The sequence below is a fragment of the Staurois parvus genome, unplaced genomic scaffold, assembly GCF_062004578.1.
Source record: "Staurois parvus isolate SC_StPar_1 unplaced genomic scaffold, SC_StPar_1.0 ptg002987l, whole genome shotgun sequence".
NCBI classification, from domain to species: domain Eukaryota; kingdom Metazoa; phylum Chordata; class Amphibia; order Anura; family Ranidae; genus Staurois; species Staurois parvus.
The window spans coordinates 107,439-134,737 of record NW_028320783.1 but is presented as its reverse complement, the minus strand read 5'-3'; the positions used below and the strand labels follow the sequence as shown (position 1 = coordinate 134,737).

The following is a 27,299-nucleotide window of genomic DNA, read 5'->3' as shown; positions in this document are numbered from 1 at the left end:
TATCCGAGGATGGAACTGACAACACAGAATCCTGGACCCTCTGTGATTTCTAATATTTATATTTCCAGGGATTGGACGGTAGTGGAATTTTCCATCGGGAGGCGGAATGTCAGGAAGGCTTTTTGTGTTTTTAGCAGCCGCCTGTAATTCTTCATCTCAATTCCCCGAACAACGAGACGAGTCTCCAGTGTGGGGTCTGCAGATCACACTGTCTGTGCAGCGATCTGTGACGGGCGGAGAGGATGAAGATCGTTCTGAACATCGTCTGCGTCTTCCTCTTCTCCCTCCTCATCTCCTCGTCCGTAATGGGGGTGACCCTTCCTCAGGGGACGGGCACAGACCCGGCACAGAAGGACCCCGGCGTCCTCCAGGACAATGCTACCTCCAGGCTGAGGATCATCTCTATGGACTACGGACACGTCAAAATCCCCCTGGAGATCACCCTGTGGATTATGTTGGCATCGATCGCTAAAATAGGTGAGAACCAGAACGAACAAAAACAACCCAAACTTTTATTTTTCATGTTCAAATTATTTATTGAGGAGTTGCAGTCTACTTAACCCCTCCCCCTCCAGAGGATTTACCCCCCCTCGCCCTCCAGAGGATTTACCCCCCCTCGCCCTCCAGAGGATTTACCCACCTTCGCCCTCCAGAGGATTTACCCACCTTCGCCCTCCAGAGGATTTACCCCCCCTCGCCCTCCAGATGATTTACCTTCCCCCTCGCCCTCCAGAGGATTTACCCCCCCCCTCACCCTCCAGAGGATTTACCCCCCCTCGCCCTCCAGAGGATTTACCCACCTTCACCCTCCAGAGGATTTACCCTCGCCCTTCAGAGGATTTACCCTCCCCCCCTTGCCCTCCAGAGGATTTACTCCCCACCCCTCGCCCCTCCAGAGGATTTACCCCCCCCCACCCTCCAGAGGATTTACTCCCCACCCCTCGCCCCTCCAGAGGATTTACCCCATTTCCTGACCAGGCCATTTTTTGCGATACCGCAAGGGGTGTATTTACCACAAGGCAAACAAGGCACTTGCCTAGGGCGGCATTTTTCAGGGGGGCAGCACCTCCCCTCAGAAGAATGGATGGAAGAAGGGACATGCACGCCATGGGAACCAGGTGGGATCCAAGAGAGGCTGCGGGCTGCTTGATGGTGTATGTAGAGCCCGATTCTCGTTCCCGGGGATGTCCGGAGCTGTGAAGATGAGTGTCTCTCTATCCCTGGGGAAGGGGGGGGGGTAGTGGAAGGCTCTCCCGACAAGTGTGGGGCAGGGTTGTTGTTGGTCAATGTCAGGCTCTCTCCATCGGAGGGGGAAGGGGGGGGTTGTGTTGGTTGGTGTCCATGGGGGCAGACGATTTTTTTGTTGCCTAGGGCAGCACAAAACCTAAATACACCACTGGATATGGCGCTGCGTTACTTTAACTGACAATTGCGCTGTCATGCGACGCTGCACCCAAATGAAATTTACGTCCTTTTTTTCCCACAAATTGAGATTTTTTTCGGTGGTATTTGATCGGCTCTGCATGTTTTATTTTTTGCGCTGTGAACAAAAAAAGACCGACAATTTTGAAAAAAAAAATATATTTTTAACTTTTTGCTAAAAAACCTATACAGTAAAAAATTTTTAAAAATCAAATTCAATCATAGATTTGGGCCAAAACGTATTCTGCTTTATTTCTTTGCTAATAAAAAATATCAATACGTGTAAATTAATTGGTTTACGTGAAAGTTATAACGTCTACAAATGGCGGTATATACCCATATGGAAGAAACATATATGTGAAATGCTACAATTTTGGCCATATTCAATATATTTCCAAATATATTTCAATATATATAAAAATATAAAAAAAAAAAAAAAAAAAAAAATATATATATATATATATATATATATATATATAAAAATATATATATATATATATATATATATATATATAAATATATATATATAAATATAAATATATAAATATATATATATATAAATATATATATATAAATATATAAATATAAATATATATATATATATATATATATATATATATATATAAATATATAAATATATATATATATAAATATATATATATATATATATATATATATATATATAAAATATATATATATATATATAAATATATATACATATATATATAATATATATATATATATAAATATATATACACTGCATGTTGAAATGCGTTTTTATTGCAAAATATATGAAAAATATTTTTTAAAAACATTTCAAATATACTGTGTCTTTAAAAGTACAAAGCTACATTTTTAGAATGCATTTACAAATATATGTTAAAATTACTTTTTTATATTTAAAAAAGAAATCTGAAGAATATTTAAAAAAAATATATATTTTTAAAAATATATTCTTCAGATTTTTTTAACATATAACCATGGTGACACTGTGGGGGGTGATGAAGATTTTTTTTTTTTTACACTGATTGCTTTTACACCCTGTGACAGTATGAAGGGCAAAGTGATGGATGGACGATATGTGTCACCTCGCATGAGGTCATACTGTGAGGTGTAAGGTGGAGTCCACTCCGGGTTTTCGGGGCCACAATGGCAGAGGTGGTTCCGGACCAGAGTTTGGGCTCCACTAATGACCACCAACAGGTGATACAAAAAGGACAGGGCTGGAGCAAGGAGTGGCTCGTGGCCTGGGACTCAGAGAGGTGTTCTGAGAGAGCTGTGTGTGTACTATACCTACAAGAAAAGGTTTGCATGTTTTATTTTTTGCGCTGTGAACAAAAAAAAGACCGACAATTTTGAAAAAAAATATATATTTTTAACTTTTTGCTAAAAAACCTATACAGTAAAAAATTTTTAAAAATCAAATTCAATCATAGATTTGGGCCAAAACGTATTCTGCTTTATTTCTTTGCTAATAAAAAATATCAATACATGTAAATTAATTGGTTTACGTGAAAGTTATAACGTCTACAAATGGCGGTATATACCCATATGGAAGAAACATATATGTGAAATGCTACAATTTTGGCCATATTCAATATATTTCCAAATATATTTCAATATATATAAAAATATAAAAATATATATATATATATATATATATATATATATATAAATATATATATATTAAAAAAAATAAAAATAAAAAAAAATATATATATATATACACTGCATGTTGAAATGCGTTTTTATTGCAAAATATATGAAAAATATTTTTTAAAAACATTTCAAATATACTGTGTCTTTAAAAGTACAAAGCTACATTTTTAGAATGCATTTACAAATATATGTTAAAATTACTTTTTTATATTTAAAAAAGAAATCTGAAGAATATTTTAAAAAAATATATATTTTTAAAAATATATTCTTCAGATTTTTTTAACATATAACCATGGTGACACTGTGGGGGGTGATGAAGATTTTTTTTTTTTTACACTGATTGCTTTTACACCCTGTGACAGTATGAAGGGCAAAGTGATGGATGGACGATATGTGTCACCTCGCATGAGGTCATACTGTGAGGTGTAAGGTGGAGTCCACTCCGGGTTTTCGGGGCCACAATGGCAGAGGTGGTTCCGGACCAGAGTTTGGGCTCCACTAATGACCACCAACAGGTGATACAAAAAGGGCAGGGCTGGAGCAAGGAGTGGCTCGTGGCCTGGGACTCAGAGAGGTGTTCTGAGAGAGCTGTGTGTGTACCATACCTACAAGAAAAGGTTTGCGTTTGTTTTGTTTTTGGGTGGCAGGGAGAAGCCCTTCACCTCTGAGAGAGGAAAGTTTGGTGTTTAGTTAGTGCCTGGATGGCGAGGGTTTATTTTACTGTTTTGTTTGTTTTGACCTTTGTGCAAACCTGTAAATAAAGCTGACAACCAGTCAGATTTTAAGAAAGCCTGCTGTGCGGTCTACCCTTTTTCCCAGGGAAGGTGATCCCCCACCTGAGCTAACCCCACAACCCATAAAGGCTGTAAAAGCAATCAGTTTATCCTCTCTGGCTGCATTCCTGCAGCCATTTGAGAAATACTGTGAGAGCTGTGATCGGTCGCAGCTTGTCACATGGTACAAGGCTGTTGTGAATGGCCCTGTACCATGTGATCTCTGTGATCAAGTGGTTAAATCCGTGACCTTGACACGTCTTCCAGCGCTGCGATACAAAATAATAACCGCGCAGTTCACCAATCATAAAAAAATGTTCTACACCTTGACCGGTTGTGCCCTCGCCTGGTGGATATGACCAGACCGTTGGGCGAGGTCATAAAAGGCTTGTGTCCCTTTTAATAGGGCTAAGTGGTGAATGGATGGGACGGTCCCTCTTTCCCTGGGATGGATGGATGGACGGAGTGTTTCCTCTTTCCAGCAGGGGTTCTCCTCGCTTCCTTATTGATTTTCCTGGAGCCGGGTAGATGGACGGGAATATCGCTCTTCCCACTAGAGGGGGGGTCTCCTTGCTTCCTTAGGGATTTTTCTCAATCATGGCCATGGAATGTAATAACAAATATAGTGCCTTATCCTTTTTAAAACATAATGTATTAAATATAGCAGTTCACTCACATGTATTACAAGGTAAAACCGCATTAAAATGTTGAGATTTGAATCCACAATAAAGTTTTCCAATTTTGTTAAATACTTGCTGTATGTTGCTTTAAGCGTGGTGACGTCAGAGCCCCTCCCCTACGCGTTACGCCACCGGGTCACGTGGCTTCATCAGGGAGAATTGGCCAAAATTTATTCAGTTATCTTTTAAAAAAAAATAACCCAAATTAGTTTATAACCAAAATATATAATTTTTCAAAACATTTTTTTTACATTTTTATTTTTTATATTTATGTTTTTTTTTTTTTTTTTTTTTTACATACTGTCACCCTAGCAGTGCAGTCACCATAGTGACACTGTACTACTTGCTGGGGGTGATGAAGATTTTTTTTTTTTTTTTTACACTGATTGCTTTTACACCCTTAAAGGCTGTAAAAGCAATACTTTCTCCTTCTCTCTGGCTGCATTCCTGCAGCCATTGAGAAATACTGTGAGAGCTGTGATTGGTCACAGCTTGTTACATAGTACAAGGCTGTTGTGAATAGCCCTGTACCATGTGATCTCTGTGATCATTCACAGATTTCACTAGTAGTAAGCAATGATGTCAGGAAGTGAGATCTTGCTTACTACTATTCATGTGATCACTGATTGCCCAATCAGTGATCACATGATTGGGACCTCGCACAGAGGTCCCGTCCGACGATCGGTGTTCCCAGGGAGCGCGCACATGCAGGGAAGCGGGGAGGACGTTTATAAATGGCCACCCGCTCCTGCACTGCTGCCTTCCAGCCGTTTATGTACATGGGCCGGACGGGAAGTGGTTAAAGTGTAATAACCTCCATTAACCCCTTAAAGGCACCTCCAGACAGCCCTTTAAGTGGGCACTGTCATCATCCCCATTGTTGGTTGGTAGGACCACTGGCATCCTAGCAACCATTGATGTACTCAACCCAACACCTTCCTGCTACAGCCTCACTGTAAGTCTTGCAGTGGTAAGGGGACTGTTATGGGGACACTGACGTAAGGAGGGACCCTGATTTAAGGGGGGCTCTGATGTATGGGGTTACTGATAGGGACCCTGATGTAAGGGTGGGGGGGGTTCTGATGGAGACCCTGTTTTAATGGGGACTCTAATGTGAGGGAGACTCTGATTTTAGGGCAACAGTGATGTAAGAGGGGACTGTGATGGGGACTCTGACATAATGGAGACTCCAATAGGGATCCTGATGTAAGGGGGCCCCTGTGAATGCTTGTGTAAGTGGACTCTTATGGGGAACACTGATATAAGGTGGGGATTCCAATGGAGACTTTGGCATAAGGGGGAACTTTGATGGGGACACCGATATAAGGGGGTCTCTGATAGAGACAACGATGGAATGGGAATATTGGTGTAAGAGGGACTCTTATGTGGGCACTGATGGAAGGAGACCCTGATGTGAGGGAGACCCTGATTTAGGAATGACTTTGATGTATGGGGGAACTCTGTTAGGGACAGTGACATAAGGGAGATTAGGATGGGGATCCTGATGTAAGGGGGGGATTCTAATGGGGACCTTGACATAAGGGGGAACTTTGATGGAGACACCAATGGAATGGGGATATTGGTGTAGGAGGGACTCTTATGTGGACACTGATGGAAGGCGACTCTGAAGGAGACCCTGATGTAAGGAGACCCTGATGTGAGGGAGACCCTGATTTAGGAGTGATGCTGATGTATGGGGGAACTCTGTTAGGGACCGTGACATAAGGGAGATTTGGATGGGGATCCTGATGTAAGGGGGGCCCTGTGAATGCTTGTGTAAGTGGACTCTTATCGGGAACACTGACGTAAGGTGGGGATTCTAATGAGGACTTTGACATAAAGGGGGAATTTTGACCCTAATGTAAGGAGACCTTGATGTGAGGAAGACCCTGATTTAGGAGTGATGCTGATGTATGGGGGGACTGTGACATAAGGGATATTTGGACAGGGATCCTGATGTAAGGGGGGGGATTCAAATGGGGACTTTGACATAAGGGGGAACTTTGATGGAGACACCGATGGAATGGGGATATTGGTGTAAGAGGGACTCTTATGTGGATGCTGAAGGAGACCCTGATTTAGGAGTGACACTGATGTATGGGGGAACTCAGATAAGGACCGTGACATAAGTGAGATTTGGATGGGGATCCTGATGTAAGGGGGGCCCTGTGAATGCTTCTGTAAGTGGACTCTTACGTGGACACTGATGGAAGGAGACTCTGAAGGAGACCCTGATGTAAGGAGACCCTGATGTGAGGGAGACCCTGATTTAGGAGTGACGCTGATGTATGGGGGAACTCTGTTAGGGACCGTGACATAAGGGAGATTTGGATGGGGATCCTGATGTAAGGGGGTCTCTGATGGAGACACCGATGGAATGGGAATATTGGTGTAAGAGGGACTCTTATGTGGATGCTGATGTAAGGAGACCCTGATGTGAAGGAGACCCTCATTTAGGAGTGATGCTGATGTATGGGGGAACTCTGATAGGGACCGTGACATAAGGGAGATTTGGATTGGGATCCTGATGTAAGGGGGGCCCTGTGAATGCTTGTGTAAGTGGACTCTTATGGGGAACACTGACGTAAGGTGGGGATTCTAATGAGGACTTTGACTTAAGGGGGAAACTTTGATGGGGACACCAAAATAAGGGGGTCTCTGATGAAGATACTGATAGAATGGGGATATTGGTGTAAGAGGGACTCTTATGTGGGCGCTGATGGAAGGAGACTCAGAAGGGGATCCTGATGTAAGGAGACCCTGATGTGAGGGAGACCCTGATTTAGGAGTGGTGCTGATGTATGGGGGAACTCTGATAGGGACTGTGACGTAGGGGAGATTTGGATGGGGATCCTGATGTAAGGGGGACCTTTGATGGGGACACCGATATAAGGGGGTCTCTGATGAAGATACTGATAGAATGGGGATATTGGTGTAAGAGGGATTCTTCTGTGGGCGCTGATGGAAGGAGACTCTGAAGGAGACCCTGATGTGAAGGAAACCCTAATTTAGGAGTGATGCTGATATATGGGGGAACTCTGTAAGGGAAATTAGGATGGGGATCCTGATATAAGGGGGGCCCTGCGAATGTTCGTGAAATAATGATGTGGCCCTCTTACTGAAAAGTTTGGGGACTCTGATCTAAAGTACCCTAAATACACCCAAAACCCCACCAAACAAGGAAATAAATGATCTTTTTTTGGAGATAATTTTTATTAGAAGCTCAGAATGTCGACTTTCCTCTGTAGTTTTGCAGTGAAATCCATTTTGGGTGAAATCACTCGGTTCATCCCTCCTTGTAATCAGAGGAAAGCAGTCAGCTGACAGTAAATTATAAAAATGTTTTTTTGTTCTACCATATATTAAGTAAAAGCGGAGTTCCCCTTTAAATCCCATTGTGGAGGATAACTGGCAGCACACAGTGGGGAGCGTCCTGGGGACACGCGCAGCACTGACAGGTCACCCCAGAAGAGGGGCGGGACCATTCCTTTGTTACCTGAACAGATATTTATTTATTTCCGGTACTTATATAGCGCCGTCAGTTTACGCAGCACTTTACATATATATTGTACATTCACATCAGTCCCCGCCCCCGAGGAGCATACAATCTAAGGTCCCTAACTCACAGTCATACATACACATACTAGGGACAATTTAGACAGGAGCCTATTCACCTACCAGCATGTCTTTGGAGTGTGGGAGGAAACTGGAGTACCCGGAGGAAACCCACGCAGGCACAGGGAAAACATGCAAACTCCAGGTAGGTAGTGCTGTAGTTGGGATTTGAACCGACAACCCCAGTGCTGCCAGGGGGAAGTGCTAACCACTTAGCCGCTGTGCTGTCCCATGAGATCCAACTAATTTGTTTATTTCAAGTCGAAATATTATAAACCGGGCGCCGCGTCAGCCTTCTAATGGCCAATTCCGGAAAGCGCTGGAAAACGGCTTTTTAATCCATTACAGAGCGTGGTCGGGGGAGAGCGCTAATAGATCTGATTTATAATTCATGGCGGCCCCCCGAGAGGTCAGAGACAGCAAACCGGAATGGTTCCGGAATCCGACACGTTGTAACAACTTCCAGAGATGTATCCAATGTTATCTGTCAGATATACAAACCGTAATAACGTCTTTGTCACGAAAACATTTTTTTTTTTTCAACAATTCTTTCATCCTCTCCTTTAGTCCCGGTGGCCATCGTTATGCGTACTGAAAATGAGAAATTCTCCATTTTGAGTGGTCACCAGAAAAGGAATGGAGGAGGAATCTTATAACGGGGACACCTGCTGTGGTGACAACTGTAGGAGGGGAAATCTCTCACTAAGTAATCTCTTCTCTTCCTGTTGTGTCACCGGGGCAGGAAGTGAACCGCATGGAAGAAAAATATATTTTAAAAATATTCTTCCCAAATATATTGATATCTATTTGAAATACTACAATTTTGGCCGCATTCAATATATTTCAATAAATATATATATTGTATGTTAAAATGCATGTTTATTGCAAAACATATGTAAAAATATAAACAAATATATGTATTAATGGCACTGGGCAGGAAGGGGTTAACATGAGGGGCGATCAAAGGGTACCTGTGTGCTGGGAGTCTTGTACTAGGGAGACATGCTGCTGTGCAGAGAGATACAAAGAAGCATGTCCTTGCTGACAGGGGAGAGATTTGTGTTGTTTACATACAGAAAGGGGCAGACTGACAACTCATGGGGCCCCTGGGCAATAGGGGATCATGGGGCCCCTGTATCCTTGCCCAAACTCAAAAAAAGCCTATGAAAAAGGTACCAGGGGCATCTCATGGGGCCCCCTACTGACCCTGTGCCCTCGGGCAGTGCCCGAGTTTCCAAATGGTCAGTCCGCCCTTGCATACAGACCTCTCCCCTGTCAACTTTACCCCGGCCGGCCGGGACCTGGTGATTGACATCTCTAGCCGCCAATAGCAGTGCAGGTAGGGCGGCAGGCGCTACCTGGAAATCCAAAATCACACACACAGACATATATATATATATATATATATATATATATATACACAGTGGGGCAAAAAAGTATTTAGTCCCCACCAATGGTACAAGTTCTCCCACTTACAGAGATGAGAGAGGCCTGTAATTGGCATCATAGGGAGACCTCAACTATGAGAGACAAAATGAGAAAACAAATCCAGACAATCTCATTGGCTGATCTGGAAAGAATTTATTTGCAAATTATGGTGGAAAATAAGTATTTGGTGAATATGAAAAGTTCATGTCAATACTTTGTTATATATCCTTTGTTGGCAATGACAGAGGTCAGACGTTTCCTGGAAGTCTTCACAAGGTTGGCACACACTGTTGCTGGTATGTTGGCCCATCCTCCATGCAGATCTCCTCCTCCATGCAGATCTCCTCTAGAGCAGTGATGTTTTGGGGCTGTCGCTGGGCAACACGGACTTTCAACTCCCTCCAAAGGTTTTCTATGGGGTTGAGATCTGGAGACTGGCTAGGCCACTCCAGGACCCTGAAATGCTTCTTACGAAGCCACTCCTTCGTTGCCCGGGCGGTATGTTTGGGATCATTGTCATGTTGGAAGACCCAGCCACGTTTCATCTTCAATGCCCTTGCTGATGGAAGGAGGTTTTCACTCAAAATCTCACGATACATGGCCCCATTCATTCTGTCCTGTACATGGATCAGTCGTCCTGGTCCCTTTGCGGAGAAACAGCCCCAAAGCATGATGTTGCCACCCCCATGCTTCACAGTAGGTATGGTGTTCTTTGGTTGCAACTCAGCATTCTCTCTCCTCCAAACACGACGAGTTGTGTTTCTACCAAACAGTTCTATTTTGGTTTCATCTGACCATATGACATTCTCCCAATCCTCTTCTGGATCATCCAAATGTTCTCTAGCAAACTTCAGACGGGCCCCGGACATGTACTGGCCTAAGCAGGGGGACACGTCTGGCACTGCAGGATCTGAGTCCCTGGCGGCGTAGTGTGTTACTGATGGTAGTCTTTGTTACGTTGGTCCCAGCTCTCTGCAGGTCATTCACTAGGTCCCCCCGTGTGGTCCTGGGATTTTTGCTCACCGTTCTTGTGATTATTTTGACCCCACGGGGTGAGATCTTGCGTGGAGCCCCAGATGGAGGGAGATTATCAGTGGTCTTGTATGTCTTCCATTTTCTAATTATTGCTCCCACAGTTGATTTGTTCACACCAAGCTGCTTGCCTATTGCAGATTCAGTCTTCCCAGCCTGGTGCAGGTCTACAATGTTGTTTCTGGTGTCCTTCGACAGCTCTTTGGTCTTCACCATAGTGGAGTTTGGAGTGTGACTGTTTGAGGTTGTGGACAGGTGTCTTTTATACTGATAACAAGTTCAAACCGGTGCCATTGATACAGGTAATGAGTGCAGGACAGAGGAGCCTCTTAAAGAAGAAGGTCCAGGTCTGTGAGAGCCAGAAATCTTGCTTGTTTGTAGGTGACCAAATACTTATTTTCCACCATAATTTGCAAATAAATTCTTTCCAGATCAGCCAATGGGATTGTCTGGATTTGTTTTCTCATTTTGTCTCTCATAGTTGAGGTCTCCCTATGATGCCAATTACAGGCCTCTCTCATCTCTGTAAGTGGGAGAACTTGTACCATTGGTGGGGACTAAATACTTTTTTGCCCCACTGTATATATATGTGTGTGTGATTGACATCTCTAGCCGCCAATAGCAGCTGCGATAAATAATAAAGAAGTAAATATATATATATATATATATATATATATATATATATATATATATATATATATATATATATACAGTCATGGCCGAAATTGTTGGCACCCTTGATATTTTTCCTGAAAATCAAGTATTTCACACAAAAAAGGTATTGCATTAACACATGTTTTGCTATACACATGTTTATTCCCTTTGTATGTATTGGAACAAATATAAAACAGAGGCAGAAAAGCAAATATGACATAATGTCACACAAAACCCCAAAAATGGGCTGGACAAAAGTATTGGCACCCTTAACTTAATATTTGGTTGCACACCCTTTGGAAAACATAACTGAAATCAGTCGCTTCCTATAACCATCAATAAGCTTCTGACACCTCTCACCCGGAATTTTGGACCACTCTTCCTTTGCAAACAGCTCCAGGTCTCTCTTATTGGAAGGACACCTTTTCCCAACAGCAATTTTAAGATCTCTCCACAGGTGTTCAATGGGATTTAGATCTGGGCTCATTGCTGGCCACTTCAGAACTCTCCAGCGCTTCTTTGCCATCCATTTCTGAGTGCTTTTTGACGTATGTTTGGGGTCATTGTCCTGCTGGAAGACCCAGGATCTTGGACGCAAACCCAGCTTTCTGACACTGGGCCCTACAGTGCGACCCAAAATCCTTTGGTAATCCTCAGATTTCATGATGCCTTGCACACAGTCAAGGCACCCAGTGCCAGAGGCAGCAAAACAACCCCAAAACATCATTGAACCTCCACCATATTTTACCGTAGGTACTGTGTTTTGTTCTTTGTAGGCCTCATTCCGTTTTCGGTAAACAGTAGAATGATGTGCTTTACCGAAAAGCTCTATCTTGGTCTCATCTGTCCACAAGACGTTTTCCCAGAAGGCTTTTGGCTTACTCAAGTACATTTTGGCAAACTGTAGTCTTGCTTTTTTATGTCTCTGTGTCAGCAGTGGGGTCCTCCTGGGTCTCCTGCCATAGCGTTTCATTTCATTTAAATGTCGACGGATAGTTCGCGCTGACACTGATGCTCCCTGAGCCTGCAGGACAGCTTGAATGTCTTTGGAACATGTTTGGGGCTGCTTATCCACCATCCGGACTATTCTGCGTTGCAATCTTTCATCAATTTTCCTCATCCGTCCACGACCAGGGAGATTAGCTACAGTGCCATGGGTTGCAAACTTCTTGATAATGTTGCGCACTGTGGACAAAGGCAAATCTAGTTCTCTGGAGATGGACTTGTAACCTTGAGATTGTTGATATTTTGCCACAATTTTGGTTCTCAGGTCCTCAGACAGTTCTCGTCTCCTCTTTCTGTTGTCCATGCTTAGTGTGGCACAGACAGACACACAATGCAAAGGTTAAGTGAACGTCTCTCCTTTTTATCTGCTTTCAGGTGTGATTTCTATATTGCCCACACCTGTTACTTGCCCCAGGTGAGTTTACAGGAGCATCACATGCTTGTAACATTCTTATTTATCCGCAGTTGTGAAAGGGTGCCAATACTTTTGTCCAGCCCATTTTTGGAGGTTTGTGTGACATTATGTCGAATTTGCTTTCTTTCCTCCCTTTTTTTGTTTTGTCCCAATACACACAAAGGGAATAAACATGTGTATAGCAAAACATGTGTTAATGCAATACGTTTCGTGAGAAATACATGATTTCCTGGAGAAATATCAAGGGTGCCAACAATTTCGGCCATGACTGTATATATATACTTGATTTTGCACAGCCCTGCCACCGTGCAGCAGTACTTCTGCTATGGGGCAGAGGGCAAGTGGTTATACAGCAGAGCTCAGAATGGAAGATGGAGAAGCAGCACATGTACTGCAGTGGTAGGAGCGTGCTGACAGGAGGAGAGAGCAGAGTGATGGAGAGAGAAGCTTGTCAGTCTTCTGCTTCTCCTTTCAGTGTCTGCTGGCTGGGACCTGTACGTGTGACAGGAGCAGGAGAAACTCAAGTCCCCTCCCTGGCCAAACAGGGCTATGCTGTGTGACAGAGCTGAGTAAATATCATGACTGGATGGACACATACAAATCCTTTGTCAGGTCAGCAGCTCTGCAATGTGTGCGTTTAGCTGTTTGCCTGGAGTTCAGCTGTAAAGACTGTGAAATGTGGGGAAGAACGACTAGGTGGTGGGGAACGTGGCAAACTTCCATCCTCAGAAAGTCGATGCTTTAGCGATGTGTTCTTTTTTCTGGCAGGCTTTCATTTGTCACGCCGGGTGACCACGGTGGTGCCGGAGAGCTGTGTCCTGGTCATCGTGGGCCTGGTTATGGGCGGGATCATCATTGCGGTGGACAAGCAGGCTCCAGTCATGAACAGCGATGTCTTCTTCCTCTACCTGCTGCCTCCCATTGTCCTGGATGCCGGATATTTCCTGCCCATCCGGCCCTTCTTTGAGAACATGGGCCCCATCATGTGTTATGCGGTGCTGGGGACCCTCTGGAACGTGGGTGGTATCGGCTTCTCTCTGTACGGCGTGGGCCAGGTGGAGGCTCTGGGTCTGCAGAACATCTCCCTGCTCCATCATCTCTGGTTCGGGAGCCTCATCTCCGCCGTCGACCCCGTGGCCGTCCTGTCCGTGTTTGAGGAGATTCACGTGAATGAGAAGCTCTACATCCTGGTGTTCGGGGAATCTCTGCTGAATGACGCCGTGACTGTGGTGAGCCTCTGAGATATCTGCAAAAATTCCCCCCAAATTCCGGGGAGTTTGGGGGTGAACCTGAGATATCTGCCAGTATACCCCCCGATAGCAGGGAGTCCGGAGGTGAACCTGAGATATCTGCCAGTATACCCCCCAGATACCGGGGAGTCCGGGGGTGAACCTGAGATATCTGCCAGTATACCCCCCAGATACCGGGGAGTCCGGGGGTGAACCTGAGATATCTGCCAGTATACCCCCCAGATACCGGGGAGTCCGGGGGTGAACCTGAGATATCTGCCAGTATACCCCCCAGATACCGGGGAGTCCGGGGGTGAACCTGAGATATCTGCCAGTATACCCCCCGATAGCAGGGAGTCCGGGGGTGAGCCTGAGTTATCTGCCAGTATACCCCCCAGATAGCAGGGAGTCCGGGGGTGAACCTCAGATATCTGCTATTATACCCCCCAGATAGCGGGGAGTCCGGGGGTGAACCTGAGATATCTGCCAGTATACCCCCCAGGTACGGGGGAGTCTGGGGGTGAACCTGAGATATCTGCCAGTATACCCCCCAGGTACGGGGGAGTCTGGGGGTGAACCTGAGATATCTGCCAGTATACCCCCCAGATACCAGGGAGTCTGGGGGAGAACCTGAGTTATCTGCCAGTATACCCCCAGATAGCGGGGAGTCTGGGGGTGAACCTGAGTTATCTGCCAGTGTACCCCCCAGATAGCGGGGAGTCTGGGGGTGAACCTGAATTATCTGCCAGTATACCCCCCAGATAGCGGGGAGTCAGGGGGTGAACCTGAGTTATCTGCCAGTATACCCCCCAGATACCAGGGAGTCCGGGGGTGAACCTGAGTTATCTGCCAGTATACCCCCCAGATACCAGGGAGTCCGGGGGTGAACCTGAGTTATCTGCCAGTATACCCCCCAGATACTGGGGAGTTCGGGGGTGAATCTGAGATATCTGCCAGTATACTCTTCAGATACTGTGGAGTCCTGGAGGTGAACCTAAGATATCTGCCAGTATACCCCTCAGATACCAGGGAGTCTGGGGGTGAACCTGAGCTATCTGCCAGTATACCCCCCAGATACCGGGGAGTCCGGGGGTGAACTTGAGATATCTGCCAGTATACCCCCCAGATACAGGGGAGTCCGGGGATGAACCTGAGCTATCTGCCAGTATACCCCCAGATACCGGGGAGTCTGGGGGAGAACCTGAGATATCTGCTAATATACCCCCCCAGATACCAGGGGGTTCAGGAGTGGCCCTAAGATATCTGCCAGTATACCCTCCAGATACCAGGGAGTCCGGGGAGGGCCATGCTGTTCCTGGTACATACCAGCCTATCTCAACCAATGTTCCTTCAATGATTACTAGATGTTCCTCCTGTAGTGTCAGATTGATCTCTCACACGATAGTACCTGCTTACCATAGTTCCAAGGATGGGGTCACTTGTCAGAGCCAACAACATGGAGCCAATGGGGACTCTCAGCTGTAAACTCAACTGTTGATTTTTTTAAGCTTTGATCCCACTGATCCCCAATGTAAGAAGCATTCTCATTGACCACCACAGATAAATGGGAATATACTTGAAGGGGAGTTTGTCTGGGGTGAACCTGAGATATCTGCCAGTATACCCCCCAGATAGTGGGGAGTCCGGGGTGAACCTGAGTTATCCGCCAGTATACCCCCCAGATAGCAGGGAGTCCGGGGGTGAACCTGAGATATCTGCCAGTATACCCCCCAGATAGTGGGGAGTCCGGGGGAGAACCTGAGATATCTGCCAGTATACCCCCCAGATAGTGGGGAGTCCGGGGGAGAACCTGAGATATCTGCCAGTATACCCCCCAGATACCAGGGAGTCCGGGGGTGAACCTGAGATCTGCCAGTATACCCCCCAGATAGCGGGGAGTCCGGGGGTGAACCTGAGACTTTCCAGTATACCCCCAGACAGCGGGGAGTCCGGGGGTGAACCTGAGATATCTGCCATTATACCCCCCAGATACCAGGGAGTCGGGGGTGATCCTGCGATATCTGCCAGTATACCCCCCACATACCAGGGAGTCTGGGGGTGAACTTGAGATATCTGCCAGTATACCCCCCAGATACCAGGGAGTCTGGGGGTGAACTTGAGATATCTGCCAGTATACCCCTCAGATAGCGGGGAGTCCGGGGGTGAACCTGAGACTTTCCAGTATACCCCCAGACAGCGTGGAGTCTGGGGGTGAACCTGAGATATCTGCCAGTATACCCCTCAGATAGCGGGGAGTCCGGGGGTGAACCTGAGACTTTCCAGTATACCCCCAGACAGCGTGGAGTCTGGGGGTGAACCTGAGATATCTGCCAGTATACCCCCCAGATACCGGGGAGTCTGGGGGAGAACCTGAGTTATCTGCACAGTATACCCCCAGATAGCGGGGAGTCCGGGGGTGAACCTGAGATATCTGCCAGTATACCCCCAGATAGCGGGGAGTCTGGGGGTGAACCTGAGTTATCTGCCAGTATACCCCCAGATACCGGGGAGTCTGGGGGAGAACCTGAGTTATCTGCACAGTATACCCCCAGATAGCGGGGAGTCCGGGGGTGAACCTGAGATATCTGCCAGTATACCCCCAGATAGCGGGGAGTCTGGGGGTGAACCTGAGTTATCTGCCAGTATACCCCCCAGATACCAGGGAGTCCGGGGGTGAACCTGAGTTATCTGCCAGTATACCCCCCAGATACCAGGGAGTCCAGGGGTGAACCTGAGTTATCTGCCAGTATACCCCCCAGATACTGGGGAGTTCGGGGGTGAATCTGAGATATCTGCCAGTATACCCCCCAGATACCAGGGAGTCCGGGGATGAACTTGAGATATCTGCCAGTATACTCTTCAGATACCGTGGAGTCCTGGAGGTGAACCTGAGATATCTGCCAGTATACCAGTATAAACTCAACTCAACTCTTGATTTTAATCTTGATTTTTAAGCTTTGATCCCACTGATCCCCAATGTAAGAAGCATTCTCCTCACTGACCACCACCACAGATAAATGGGAAATATACTTGAAGGGGAGTTCTTCTTTTCAATCAGTCATTCAACGAAAATATCAATAGATGCTGTAGTGTAGTGTGGAAAAAGTAAGTAGAAGCTGATATTGCTCCCCCATGTAGGCACTTTGTATAATTGTCCAGCAGCCCCTGACATTGACTCAGTGAAGTGTTAGACCGCTGCTTTCAGCTGAAGATTATTTTGGTTTTCCTTCCATGAGCTGCCCATTTCAACCAACCTTCCCCCCCAACAATATGTCGATGGGAATCAAATCAGAGTTTGACTAGAACGGGTGTCAGCAACCCGCGGCTCCGGAGCCGCATGCGGCTCTTTTTCACCTTTCCTGCGGCTCCGGAGCACACTGCCCACCAGGTGACAGGCAATAGGGTCGGCAAGCCGCGGCTCTTTTAATGCAGATCTTCTGTGTGCCGGGCGCCCGCTGGCAAACATTGGCTGTCAGGATGTAGGCGGGGCAGCCCGGATGTAGGCGGGGCAGCGTGACGAACTCTTCTCCTCTCACAGTCCGCCCTGAAGACCAGAACGGCGCAGGAACCCAGCGAGAGGAACGCGCGGAGCAAAGGTAAGTGAATTGACACAATATGGGGGATGAATTACTATAGGGGGGATGAATTACTATAGGGGGGATGAATTACTATATGGGGGATGAATTACTATATGGGGGATGAATTACTATATGGGGGATGAATTACTATAGGGGGGATGAATTACTATAGGGGGGATGAATTACTATATGGGGGATGAATTACTATATGGGGGATGGATTACTATATGGGGGATGGATTACTATATGGGGGGATGAATTACTATATGGGGGATAATTTACTATATGGGGGATGAATTACTATATGGGGGATGAATTACTATATGGGGGATGTATTTTCAGTTTTAAAAATGTTTCTCTCAAAATAAATTTCAATCGTGGTTTTGGCGAGATTTGGCTCAGTCGAAAAAAAAGGTTGCCCACCACTGACCTAAGGCTATGATTGTGATTATGACGATACACTGTGGCCCTGATTAACCCTTTGCTTACTGGGCCCTTAAACCCCCTTCATGACCAGAGCGTTTTTTGCAATATATGCAGTGTCGGATTTGTTTTAAATGTTGCAATGGTTTTGCGGCTCCCAGTCTTTTTTTCCCTCTCGGAAATGGGTCCAAGTGGCTCTTTATGTCTTAAAGGTTGCAGACCCCTGGGCTAGAACAATCCATCACCCTCCATTTCTTGCTGTTGAGTCATTCCTTGGTGGGTTTGCTAGTGTGAAAAAACAACTAGGTAAAGCTCCCCCATTTGTAGACTTAAACAGAAGTTTTATCAGAACTCACAAATGGCCACTCACCTGGTAGGAGAGAACAGAAGGCTCATCATAATAAATCCGGGACTTGATCGCTCCTCTCTAGGGAGAGAACTGCCACACAGCTGACCGGGAAACCATCCATCATCCAAAGAGAAGGCAGGACACACCTGGACCGTCGCGCTGGTCTAATGGCGTCACCGGAGGACACAACGTGTTTCCAAGCATGCTTCTCAAGCTTCCTCCCTTCTTACAACTGGATAGATGGACCACTTGTGGCATTTCTCTTCCTAGAGGCAAGCAACCAAGTCCCGGATTTACTATGAAGAGCCTTCAATTCTCTCCTACCATGTGACTGGCCATTGGCGAGGTTTAATAAAACTTCTGTTTAAGTCTACACTTAGAGGCGCTCTCCCTTATCTTTTTTTTTTCCCTGTTAGAGCCTGCTTCTTGCTCCAGGGATGAGCCTGCCCAAGTTGATGGACTTATAGGACTTTCCATATCTTTTAATAGCTCCTTACTGGACTTATTGGATTTGGCTTTGGTATTACCATTATTTATGGCTTCCATCAGTATCTACTCCAAGTGTGCTGTTTCCATCGCTCCCAACTCCTTGGGTTTGCTAGTGTGTTGACTCATTTCTGGTTTCACCTCAACCTTTGGTCAGATGGCCTCACATTCTCATCAAGCACGTGGATATGATGCAGAATGTATCGCTGACTCAATGACTATGAGCTCTCCAGGCCCTGAAGCAGCATAGCAGCTCCAAACCATAACATTTCCACCACCATGCTTCACATTTAGTATGAGGTTCTTCTCCTGAAATACTGTTCACTGTTTACGACAAACATGTCTACTGCGACCAAACTCCTCTATCATTTTTGGATTAGTCTTCAGCACATTGTTCCAGAAGGTTTGGTCCAGGGGCGGACTGACAACTCATGGGGCCCCCGGGAAATAGGGTATCATGGGGCCCCTGTGTCCTTGCCCACACCCAAAAAAGCCTATGAAAAATCCAATGAAAGGTACCAGGGGCATCTCATGGGGCCCCCTAGTGACCCAGGGCCCTCGGGCGGTGCTCGAATGGTCAGTCCGCCCCTGGTTTGGTCTTCATCTGTATCTCCAATGGCAATCTATAATCTTCCTCTAGTGTTCTTTTTTGGACCTCAGAGTTACTGGAACATCCTGAATTGGAATTTTGGGGCTATTTGAGATGTCTTTTAACATCAGATGGTCAGGCTCTTGGGTTAAATTTGCTGGGCCAACCAGTCCTGGGGAAATTGGTGGTAGTTTGAAGTTTTGAAGTCTATGTCGCTGGAGGATTATGTTCCTTACCTGGAATGATTGATTTAAAAAAAATGTTGGTAAGAAGTCCCTTACCCTCGGCCTCATGGGCATCTGAAACTTTCTTTTTGAGGGCCATGGAGAGCTCCAGTGATCTTGGCATGATGACACCACACATGTCAATAGCAAAGAGGACGCCCGACCCCAGATATGTCTAAGATATAAATAGGACTACCTGTATAAGGGGGTACCACCAGTCCTCCTGTACGGGGCTCAGGCCAGCAGGGGGGCCCAGGCAGCTCGGTAAATATGATGTGGGCAGGGAGGGTGATCGGTATGACGGGGAAAATTACTGGAACCGACCCCTTGTTTCGCTCTTTCTGTAGCAGCTGAAAGCTGGCTTGCTCTCCCTTCCGTGCCGCTGGCTTTTAGCTGCTGCAGAGAGAGCCCTACAGGGGATCGGTTCCAGTAATTTACCCCCCCCCCCTACTGCACACATCACCCTACCTGTGCACCATATGTTTCCTACCAGGCCACCCTGTGTGCCCCCACCCCCCGCAGTGCTGCAGGCTTCCCTCCTCTCCTTCCTACCAGCAACTGCAAGCACACAGTAGGATCCTTCAGGATGGAGAGTGGGGGAGGGTCCAGTAAATACTTCACATTGACCACCCACTTCCTTTCCTGAATGGACACAATGAGTGATCAATACCAATCACTCACTTGGTCATTCATAACTGAAGCATAGTAAACAGTTTTGGTTTTTTTTGGGGGGGGAGGGGGCCCTGTCAGATTGGCTGCATGGGGCCCCGTGGATTCTAACAGCAGCCTTGACCTTCATACTAGTATATCTGAGGAGGTTCTACCATCGACACTTAATCTGAAATCCCAGATTCTAAATGTTGGGGGTGTACTTACTTTTTCCATTTGATAATTTTTTTTTTTTGTTCGTTTACAATATGAGAATGAATACATTGTGTACGTTTTATGTTTTATTCGTCCAAATATATCACCTCTAACTGTCGGCACTATATCAAGGAAGATCTGATTCTTTTGCCATTCAAATATGATGAAAAAGTCCACAGTTTCCATGGGGGGGGGGGGGGGGGGTACTTACTTTTTCACATGACTTTTAAGTGCTCGGGGCCATTTCTCTGCTCAGTACAATACAACCCCACGTGGAAGAAAAACATATTTTATATATATTTTAAAAATACATTCTTAATATATTCTTCTCAAATATATTGACATCTATTTCAAATACTACAATTTTGGGCGTATTCAATATATTTAAAAAATATATTTGTGAACATATTTGGGAAATATTTTTCAAAGTGTATTTTGGAATGCATTTATGAATATATGTAAAAATATATGTTGAAATTACTTTTTTATCTGTTAATAAAATCTGAAGAATATTTTTAAAAAATATATTTTCATAATATATGTCTTTGGAAAATACATTTAAATGACTTTTTTGGAATGCGTTTTACAAGTATATTTAAAAATATATGTTTAAATGCATTTTTTTTAGATGTTCAAAAATATCTGGAAAATGTATTTAAAAAAAAAATATTTTTAAATATATACCCTTGGAAAATAAATTTTAATTTACATTTTTGGAATACATGTTAAAATATATTCGCATAGGCCGATTATATTTTTAATGCTTAAATGCATTTTTTTTTGGTGTTCAAAAATATCTGGAAAATATATTTAAAAAAATATATTTTTAAATATATACCTTTGGAAAATAAATTTTAATTTACATTTTTGGAATACATGTTAAAATATATTGGCGTAGGCCAATATATTTTAAATATATGTCGCATGTATAATTTTTTTTTCTTAATACATTGGAAATATATTTCTCTTCCATATAGGACATAATAAAATGTGATATATAACGTAATGTAATATAATGTATGATAAATATAACGACAATACATCTTCCCTGCAGGTTCTATATAAGCTGTGTGAAGCCTTCAGTAAAATGTCGGATATTCGGCCATCGGACGTCATCGCCGGCGTTGGGGCGATCTTTCTAGTGGGTGTTGGAGGAGTTCTGATTGGACTCGTATTTGGCTTCTTGGCGGCGCTGACAACAAAATTCACAGAGCACATCCGTGTCATCGAGCCGCTTTTTGTCTTCCTGTACAGTTACCTGGCGTACCTGACCGCCGAGATTTTCCACCTTTCCGGCATCATGGCGTAAGCGAGATCCCCATTATATCTCTGCACTACCCACATGGAAGAAAAATATATTTAAAAATATTCTTCCCAAATATATTGCCGTATATTTGAAATACTACAATTTTGGCCGTATTCAATATATTTCAATATATATATACACAGTTGCAAGAAAAAGTATGTGAACCCCTTGGGATTACGTGGAGTTTTGCATGAATTGGGCATAAAATGTGCTCTGAACGTCATCTAAGTCACAACAATAGAAGAACACAGTCTGCTGAACATAATACTACACAAACATTAGATGTTGCCATGGTTTAATTGCACATAACATGTAAACATTCACAGTGCAGGGAGGAAAATGTATGTGAGGCCCTAGCTTAATGACTTCTCCCAGAGCTAATTGGAGCCAGGAGTGAGCCAACCTTGACTCCAATCAGTGTGATGGTATTGGATGCGTTGCTGACAGCTGTCCTGCCCTTAAAAAACACACACCTGTTTTGGGTTTACTGGTTTCAAGAAGCACTGTCTGATGTGAACCATGCCTCGCAGAAAAGAGCTATCAGAAGACCTACGATCAATAATTGTTGACTTGCATGAAGCTGGAAAGGGTTACAAAAGTATCTCCAAAGCCTTGATGTTCATGTGTCCACGGTAAGACAGACTGTCTACAAATGGAGAAAGTTTAGCACTGTTGCTACTCTCCCTAGGCGTGGTTGTCCTGTAAAAATGACTGCAAGAGCACAGCGCAGAATGCTGCATGAGGTAAAGAAGAATCCCAGAGTGTCAGCTAAAGACCTACAGAAATCTCTGGCACATGCTAACATTTTTGTTGACACATCTACAATAAGGAAAACATGAAACAAGAATGGAGTACATGGGAGGACACCACGGAGGAAGCCATTGCTGTCCAAAAAGAAGATTGCAGCACGTTTGAAGTTTGCAAAAGAGCACCTGGATATTCCACAGCACTACTGGCAAAATATACTGTGGACAGATGAAACCAAGATTGAGTTGTTTGGGAAGAACACACAACACTATGTGTGGAGAAAAAAAAGGCCCAGCACACCAACATCAAAACCTCATCCCCACTGTGAAACATGGCGGAGGGAGCATCATGGTTTGGGGCTGCTTTGCTGCCTCAGGGCTGGACGGATTGTTGTCATTGATGGGAAAATGAATTCCAGAGTTTATCAAGACATTTTTCAGGAAAACGTACGACCATCTGTCCGCCAACTGAAGCTCGGCAGAGGATGGGTGATGCAACAGGACAATGACCCAAAGCATACAAGTAATTCAACAAAACAATGGCTGCAACAGCACAGAATACGCCTTCTGGAGTGGCCCAGTCAGAGTCCTGACCTCAACCCCATTGAAATGCTGTGGCATGACCTTAAGAGAGCGATTCACACCAGACATCCCAAGAATATTGCTACACTGAAACAGTTTTGTGAAGAGGAGTGGTCCAAAATGACTCCAGATCATTGTGCAGGTCTGATCTGCAACTACAGGAAACGTTTGGTTGAGGTTATTGCTGCCGAAGGAGGGTCAACCAGTTATTAAGTCCAAAGGTTCACATACTTTTTCCTCCCTGCACTGTGAATGTTTACATGTTATGTGCAATTAAACCATGGCAACATCTAATGTTTGTGTAGTATTATGTTCAGCAGACTGTGTTCTTCTATTGTTGTGACTTTGATGACGTTCAGAGCACATTTTATGCCCAATTCATGCAAAACTCCACGTAATCCCAAGGGGTTCACATACTTTTTCTTGCAACTGTATATATACACACACTGCATGTTGAAATGTGTTTTTATTACAAAATATATGAAAAATATTTTTAAAAATACATTTCAAATACTGTATGTCTTTAATAATAAAAATCTTCATTTTTGGAATGCGTTTACAAATATATGTAAAAAATATGTTAAAATGACTTTTTTATATGTTAAAAAAAATCTGAAGAATGTATTTAAAACAAATATATTTTTAAAAACATGTATTTTTTTAAAATTTATTCTTCAGATTTCTTTTAACATATAAAAAAGTCATTTTAACATTTTTTACATATATTTATAAATGCATTCCAAAAATGTAGATTTGTATTTGTGCCTGCGTGGGTTTCCTCTGGGTACTCTGGTGTCCTCCCACACTCCAAAGACATGCTGGTAGGTGAATTGGCTCCTGTCTAAATTGGCTCTAGTATGTGTATGGATGTGAGTTAGGGACCTTAGATTGTATGCTCCTCGGGGGCGGGGGCTGATGTGAATGTACAATATATATGTAAAGTGCTGCGTATATTGATGGCGCTATATAAGTACCTGAAATAAATAAAATAAACAATTAAAATCTGCGGACAGATTATTCAGAGACCTCACCTGGATACTATATGATAAAACCTATTACTGTTAGAAAACTTATTGTGCAAAAACTTTAAATCCGCCCGATGGCCTCCCCTTCTGTCTTGAACAGTGTAGCGACTCCTCCCCTTCAGTCTTGCACAGGTGTACCGGCTCCTCCCTTTCAGTCTTGCACAGGTGTACCGGCTCCTCCCCTCCAGTCTTGTACAGGTGTACCTGCTCCTCCCCTTCAGTATTGCACAGGTGTCCCAGCTCCTCCCCTTCAGTCTTGCACAGGTGTAGCGACTCCTCCCCTTCAGTCCTGCACAGGTGTACCGGCTCCTCCCCTTCAGTCTTGCACAGATGTACCGGCTCCTCCCCTTCAGTCTTGCACAGATGTACCGGCTCCTCCCCTTCAGTCTTGCACAGGTGTACCTGCTCCTCCTCTTCAGTCTTGCGCAGGTGTACTGGCTCCTCCCCTCCAGCCTTTGCACAGGTGTACTGGCTCCTCCCCTCCAGCCTTTGCACAGGTGTACTGGCTCCTCCCCTCCAGCCTTTGCACAGGTGTACTGGCTCCTCCCCTCCAGCCTTTGCACAGGTGTACTGGCTCCTCCCCTCCAGCCTTTGCACAGGTGTACTGGCTCCTCCCCTCCAGCCTTTGCACAGGTGTACTGGCTCCTCCCCTCCAGCCTTTGCACAGGTGTACCGGCTCCTCCCCTCCAGTCTTGCACAGGTGTATCGGCTCCTCTCCTCCAATCTTGCACAGTTGTACCAACTCCTCCCCTTCAGTCTTGCACAGGTGTACCGGCTCCTCCCCCTCAGTCTTGCACAGGTGTACTGGCTCCTCCCCCTCAGTCTTGCACAGGTGTACCGGCCCCTCCCCTTCAGTCTTGCACAGGTGTACTGGCTCCTCCCCCTCAGTCTTGCACAGGTGTACCGGCTCCTCTGCTGGCCTGTAATGGCTTCCTCTAATGTCACTGCACACTGGGAGCTTCTCACAATGTGCATTAGAAGCTGCAGCAAGTCAGATAGAGCTCCACCTCCTTTCCTGGATGGAGGACATCCAGCATCATCTAGCTTTTTCTCTCTCTCTGGGGGGGGGGGGGTTTGGAGTTGGGGGGAAAGGGCTAGATGATGTCAGCAGATATTTAGAGCCCATTGCACCCTTACAAACCACCTTAAAGTGCATGTACACCTTCAAGGTGAAATTCTACGTGTGCATTTCTCTTTCTCTACAACCTCTGGTAAAAGTTCCTTTTATTCATGAAATTGCAATAATCGGCAAATACCTGGAGATCCTGCTGGGTGTCTTCCTGTAGCAATCTGACTAGTCTAAGCACCAAAACAGATGCGTGCTAGCGGGGTCAGTTTGCACCTGTCTGCATTTAGTCCCATGATCTGATTTTCTGTGCTTTTCTTCACATGCACTTCAATGTCTCCTTCCCTATTGACACATTTCACCAATTTGGCCATATTTCTGCAAAAGGTCATGAAATTGTCCAAAATGTTTTTTGAATAAAAATCTCCACATTTGGCTCCTCTGTACTCAGGAAGTCTCCTCTGATAGTTTTCTGTTGATTGTTTCAGAATTGTTACCTGTTCCATGAGTATGAAGCGCTACGTGGAGGCCAATATATCCCAGAAGTCGTACACGACGGTGAAATACTTCATGAAGATGTGGAGCAGTGTCAGCGAGACCCTCATCTTCTTCTTCCTCGGCCTCTACACGGTGGGGAACAACCATGATTGGAACTGGACCTTCATCACTCTAACCCTCTTCTTCTGCCTCTTCTGGAGGATCTTAGGTACACTGACCACATCCAGCCTATCCAGGGCTAACTTCAATTTACTGACATTTCAGATGGTGCCCACCACTCCCACCACTGGGCCATATCCACCCTCATCACCCAGAACAAACATAGACCACACACGACCAGGGCAACTCAGATGGAACCCACCACTTCCACCACTAAGCCATATCCACCCTCATCACCCAGAACAAACATAGAACACACAATACAGACCATACATGGCCAGGACATTTCAGATGGAGCCCACCACTACCACCACTGGGCCATATCCACCATCATCTCCCAGAACAAACATAGACCACACAATATAGATCACACATGACATAGGCAACTCAAATGGAACCCACCACTAGGCCACATCCACCCTCATCACCCAGAACAAACATACCTCACACAATATAGATCACACATGACCAGGGCAACTCAGATGGAGCCCAACACTACCACCACTGGGCCATATCCACCGTCATCACCCAGAACAAACATACATCACACAATATAGATCACACATGACCAGGACAGCTCAGATGGAGCCCATTACTGGGCTCCACACATAGGCCACACAATATAGACCACATGTGACCAGGGTATTTCAGATGGAGCCAACACTACCACGACTGGGCCACATCCACCCTTGTCACCCAGAACAAGCATAGACCACACAATACAGGCCACACATAACCAGGGCAACTCAGATGGAACCCACCACTTCCACCACTAAGCAATATCCACCCTCATCACCCAGAACAAACATAGACCACACATGACCAGGGCATTTCAGATGGAGCCCAACACTACCACAACTGGGCCATATCCACCCTTATCACCCAGAACAAACATAGACCACACAATACAGACCACACATGACCAGGGCAACTCAGATGATGCCCACCACTTCCACCACTGGGCCATATCCACCCTCATCACCCAGAACAAGCATAGACCACACAATATAGGTCACACATGACCAGGACAACTCAGATGGAGCCCACCACTGGGCCACATCCACCCTCATCACTCAGAACAAACATAGACAACACAAAATAGACCACACATGACCAGGGCATTTCAGTAGGAGCCCCACCACCACTGGGCCATATTCACCCTCATCACCCAGAACAAACATAGACCACACATGACCAGGGCAACTCAGATGGAACCCACCACTTCCACCACTGGGCCTCATCCACCCTCATCATCCAGAACAAACATAGACCACACAAATGGCCATAGTAGACCTTTATTACAAAATCCAGTCCAATTTATCACAGAAATAACAGGTTGACAGTCCTTGAAGGCACCAGAAAGGAACATCCAGGAGCATTGTATCTGCATCCTAACATTCTGTTACTTAGTCAGCCCCCAGCCACACTACACCAATTCTGGAACAATTATGGTGTCAGGGCTCCGGGTATGACCAGAGGTATGTGAACTGAC

The 27,299-nt window shown here is 45.2% G+C and overlaps 1 protein-coding gene across 1 annotated transcript in view; it reads left to right on the top strand.

Moving 5' to 3' along the window:
* The first annotated feature begins 242 nt into the window (after positions 1-242).
* The window catches only part of LOC149428751 (sodium/hydrogen exchanger 2-like), a 90,447-nt gene continuing 63,390 nt past the window's right edge, over positions 243-27,299 (top strand). Inside the window, exons 1-4 of the mRNA XM_089667049.1 lie at positions 243-477; positions 13,452-13,912; positions 21,480-21,730; positions 25,639-25,856. Coding sequence (XP_089523175.1) covers positions 243-477; positions 13,452-13,912; positions 21,480-21,730; positions 25,639-25,856 — 1,165 coding nt within the window. The remainder of the gene's footprint in view (positions 478-13,451; positions 13,913-21,479; positions 21,731-25,638; positions 25,857-27,299) is intronic.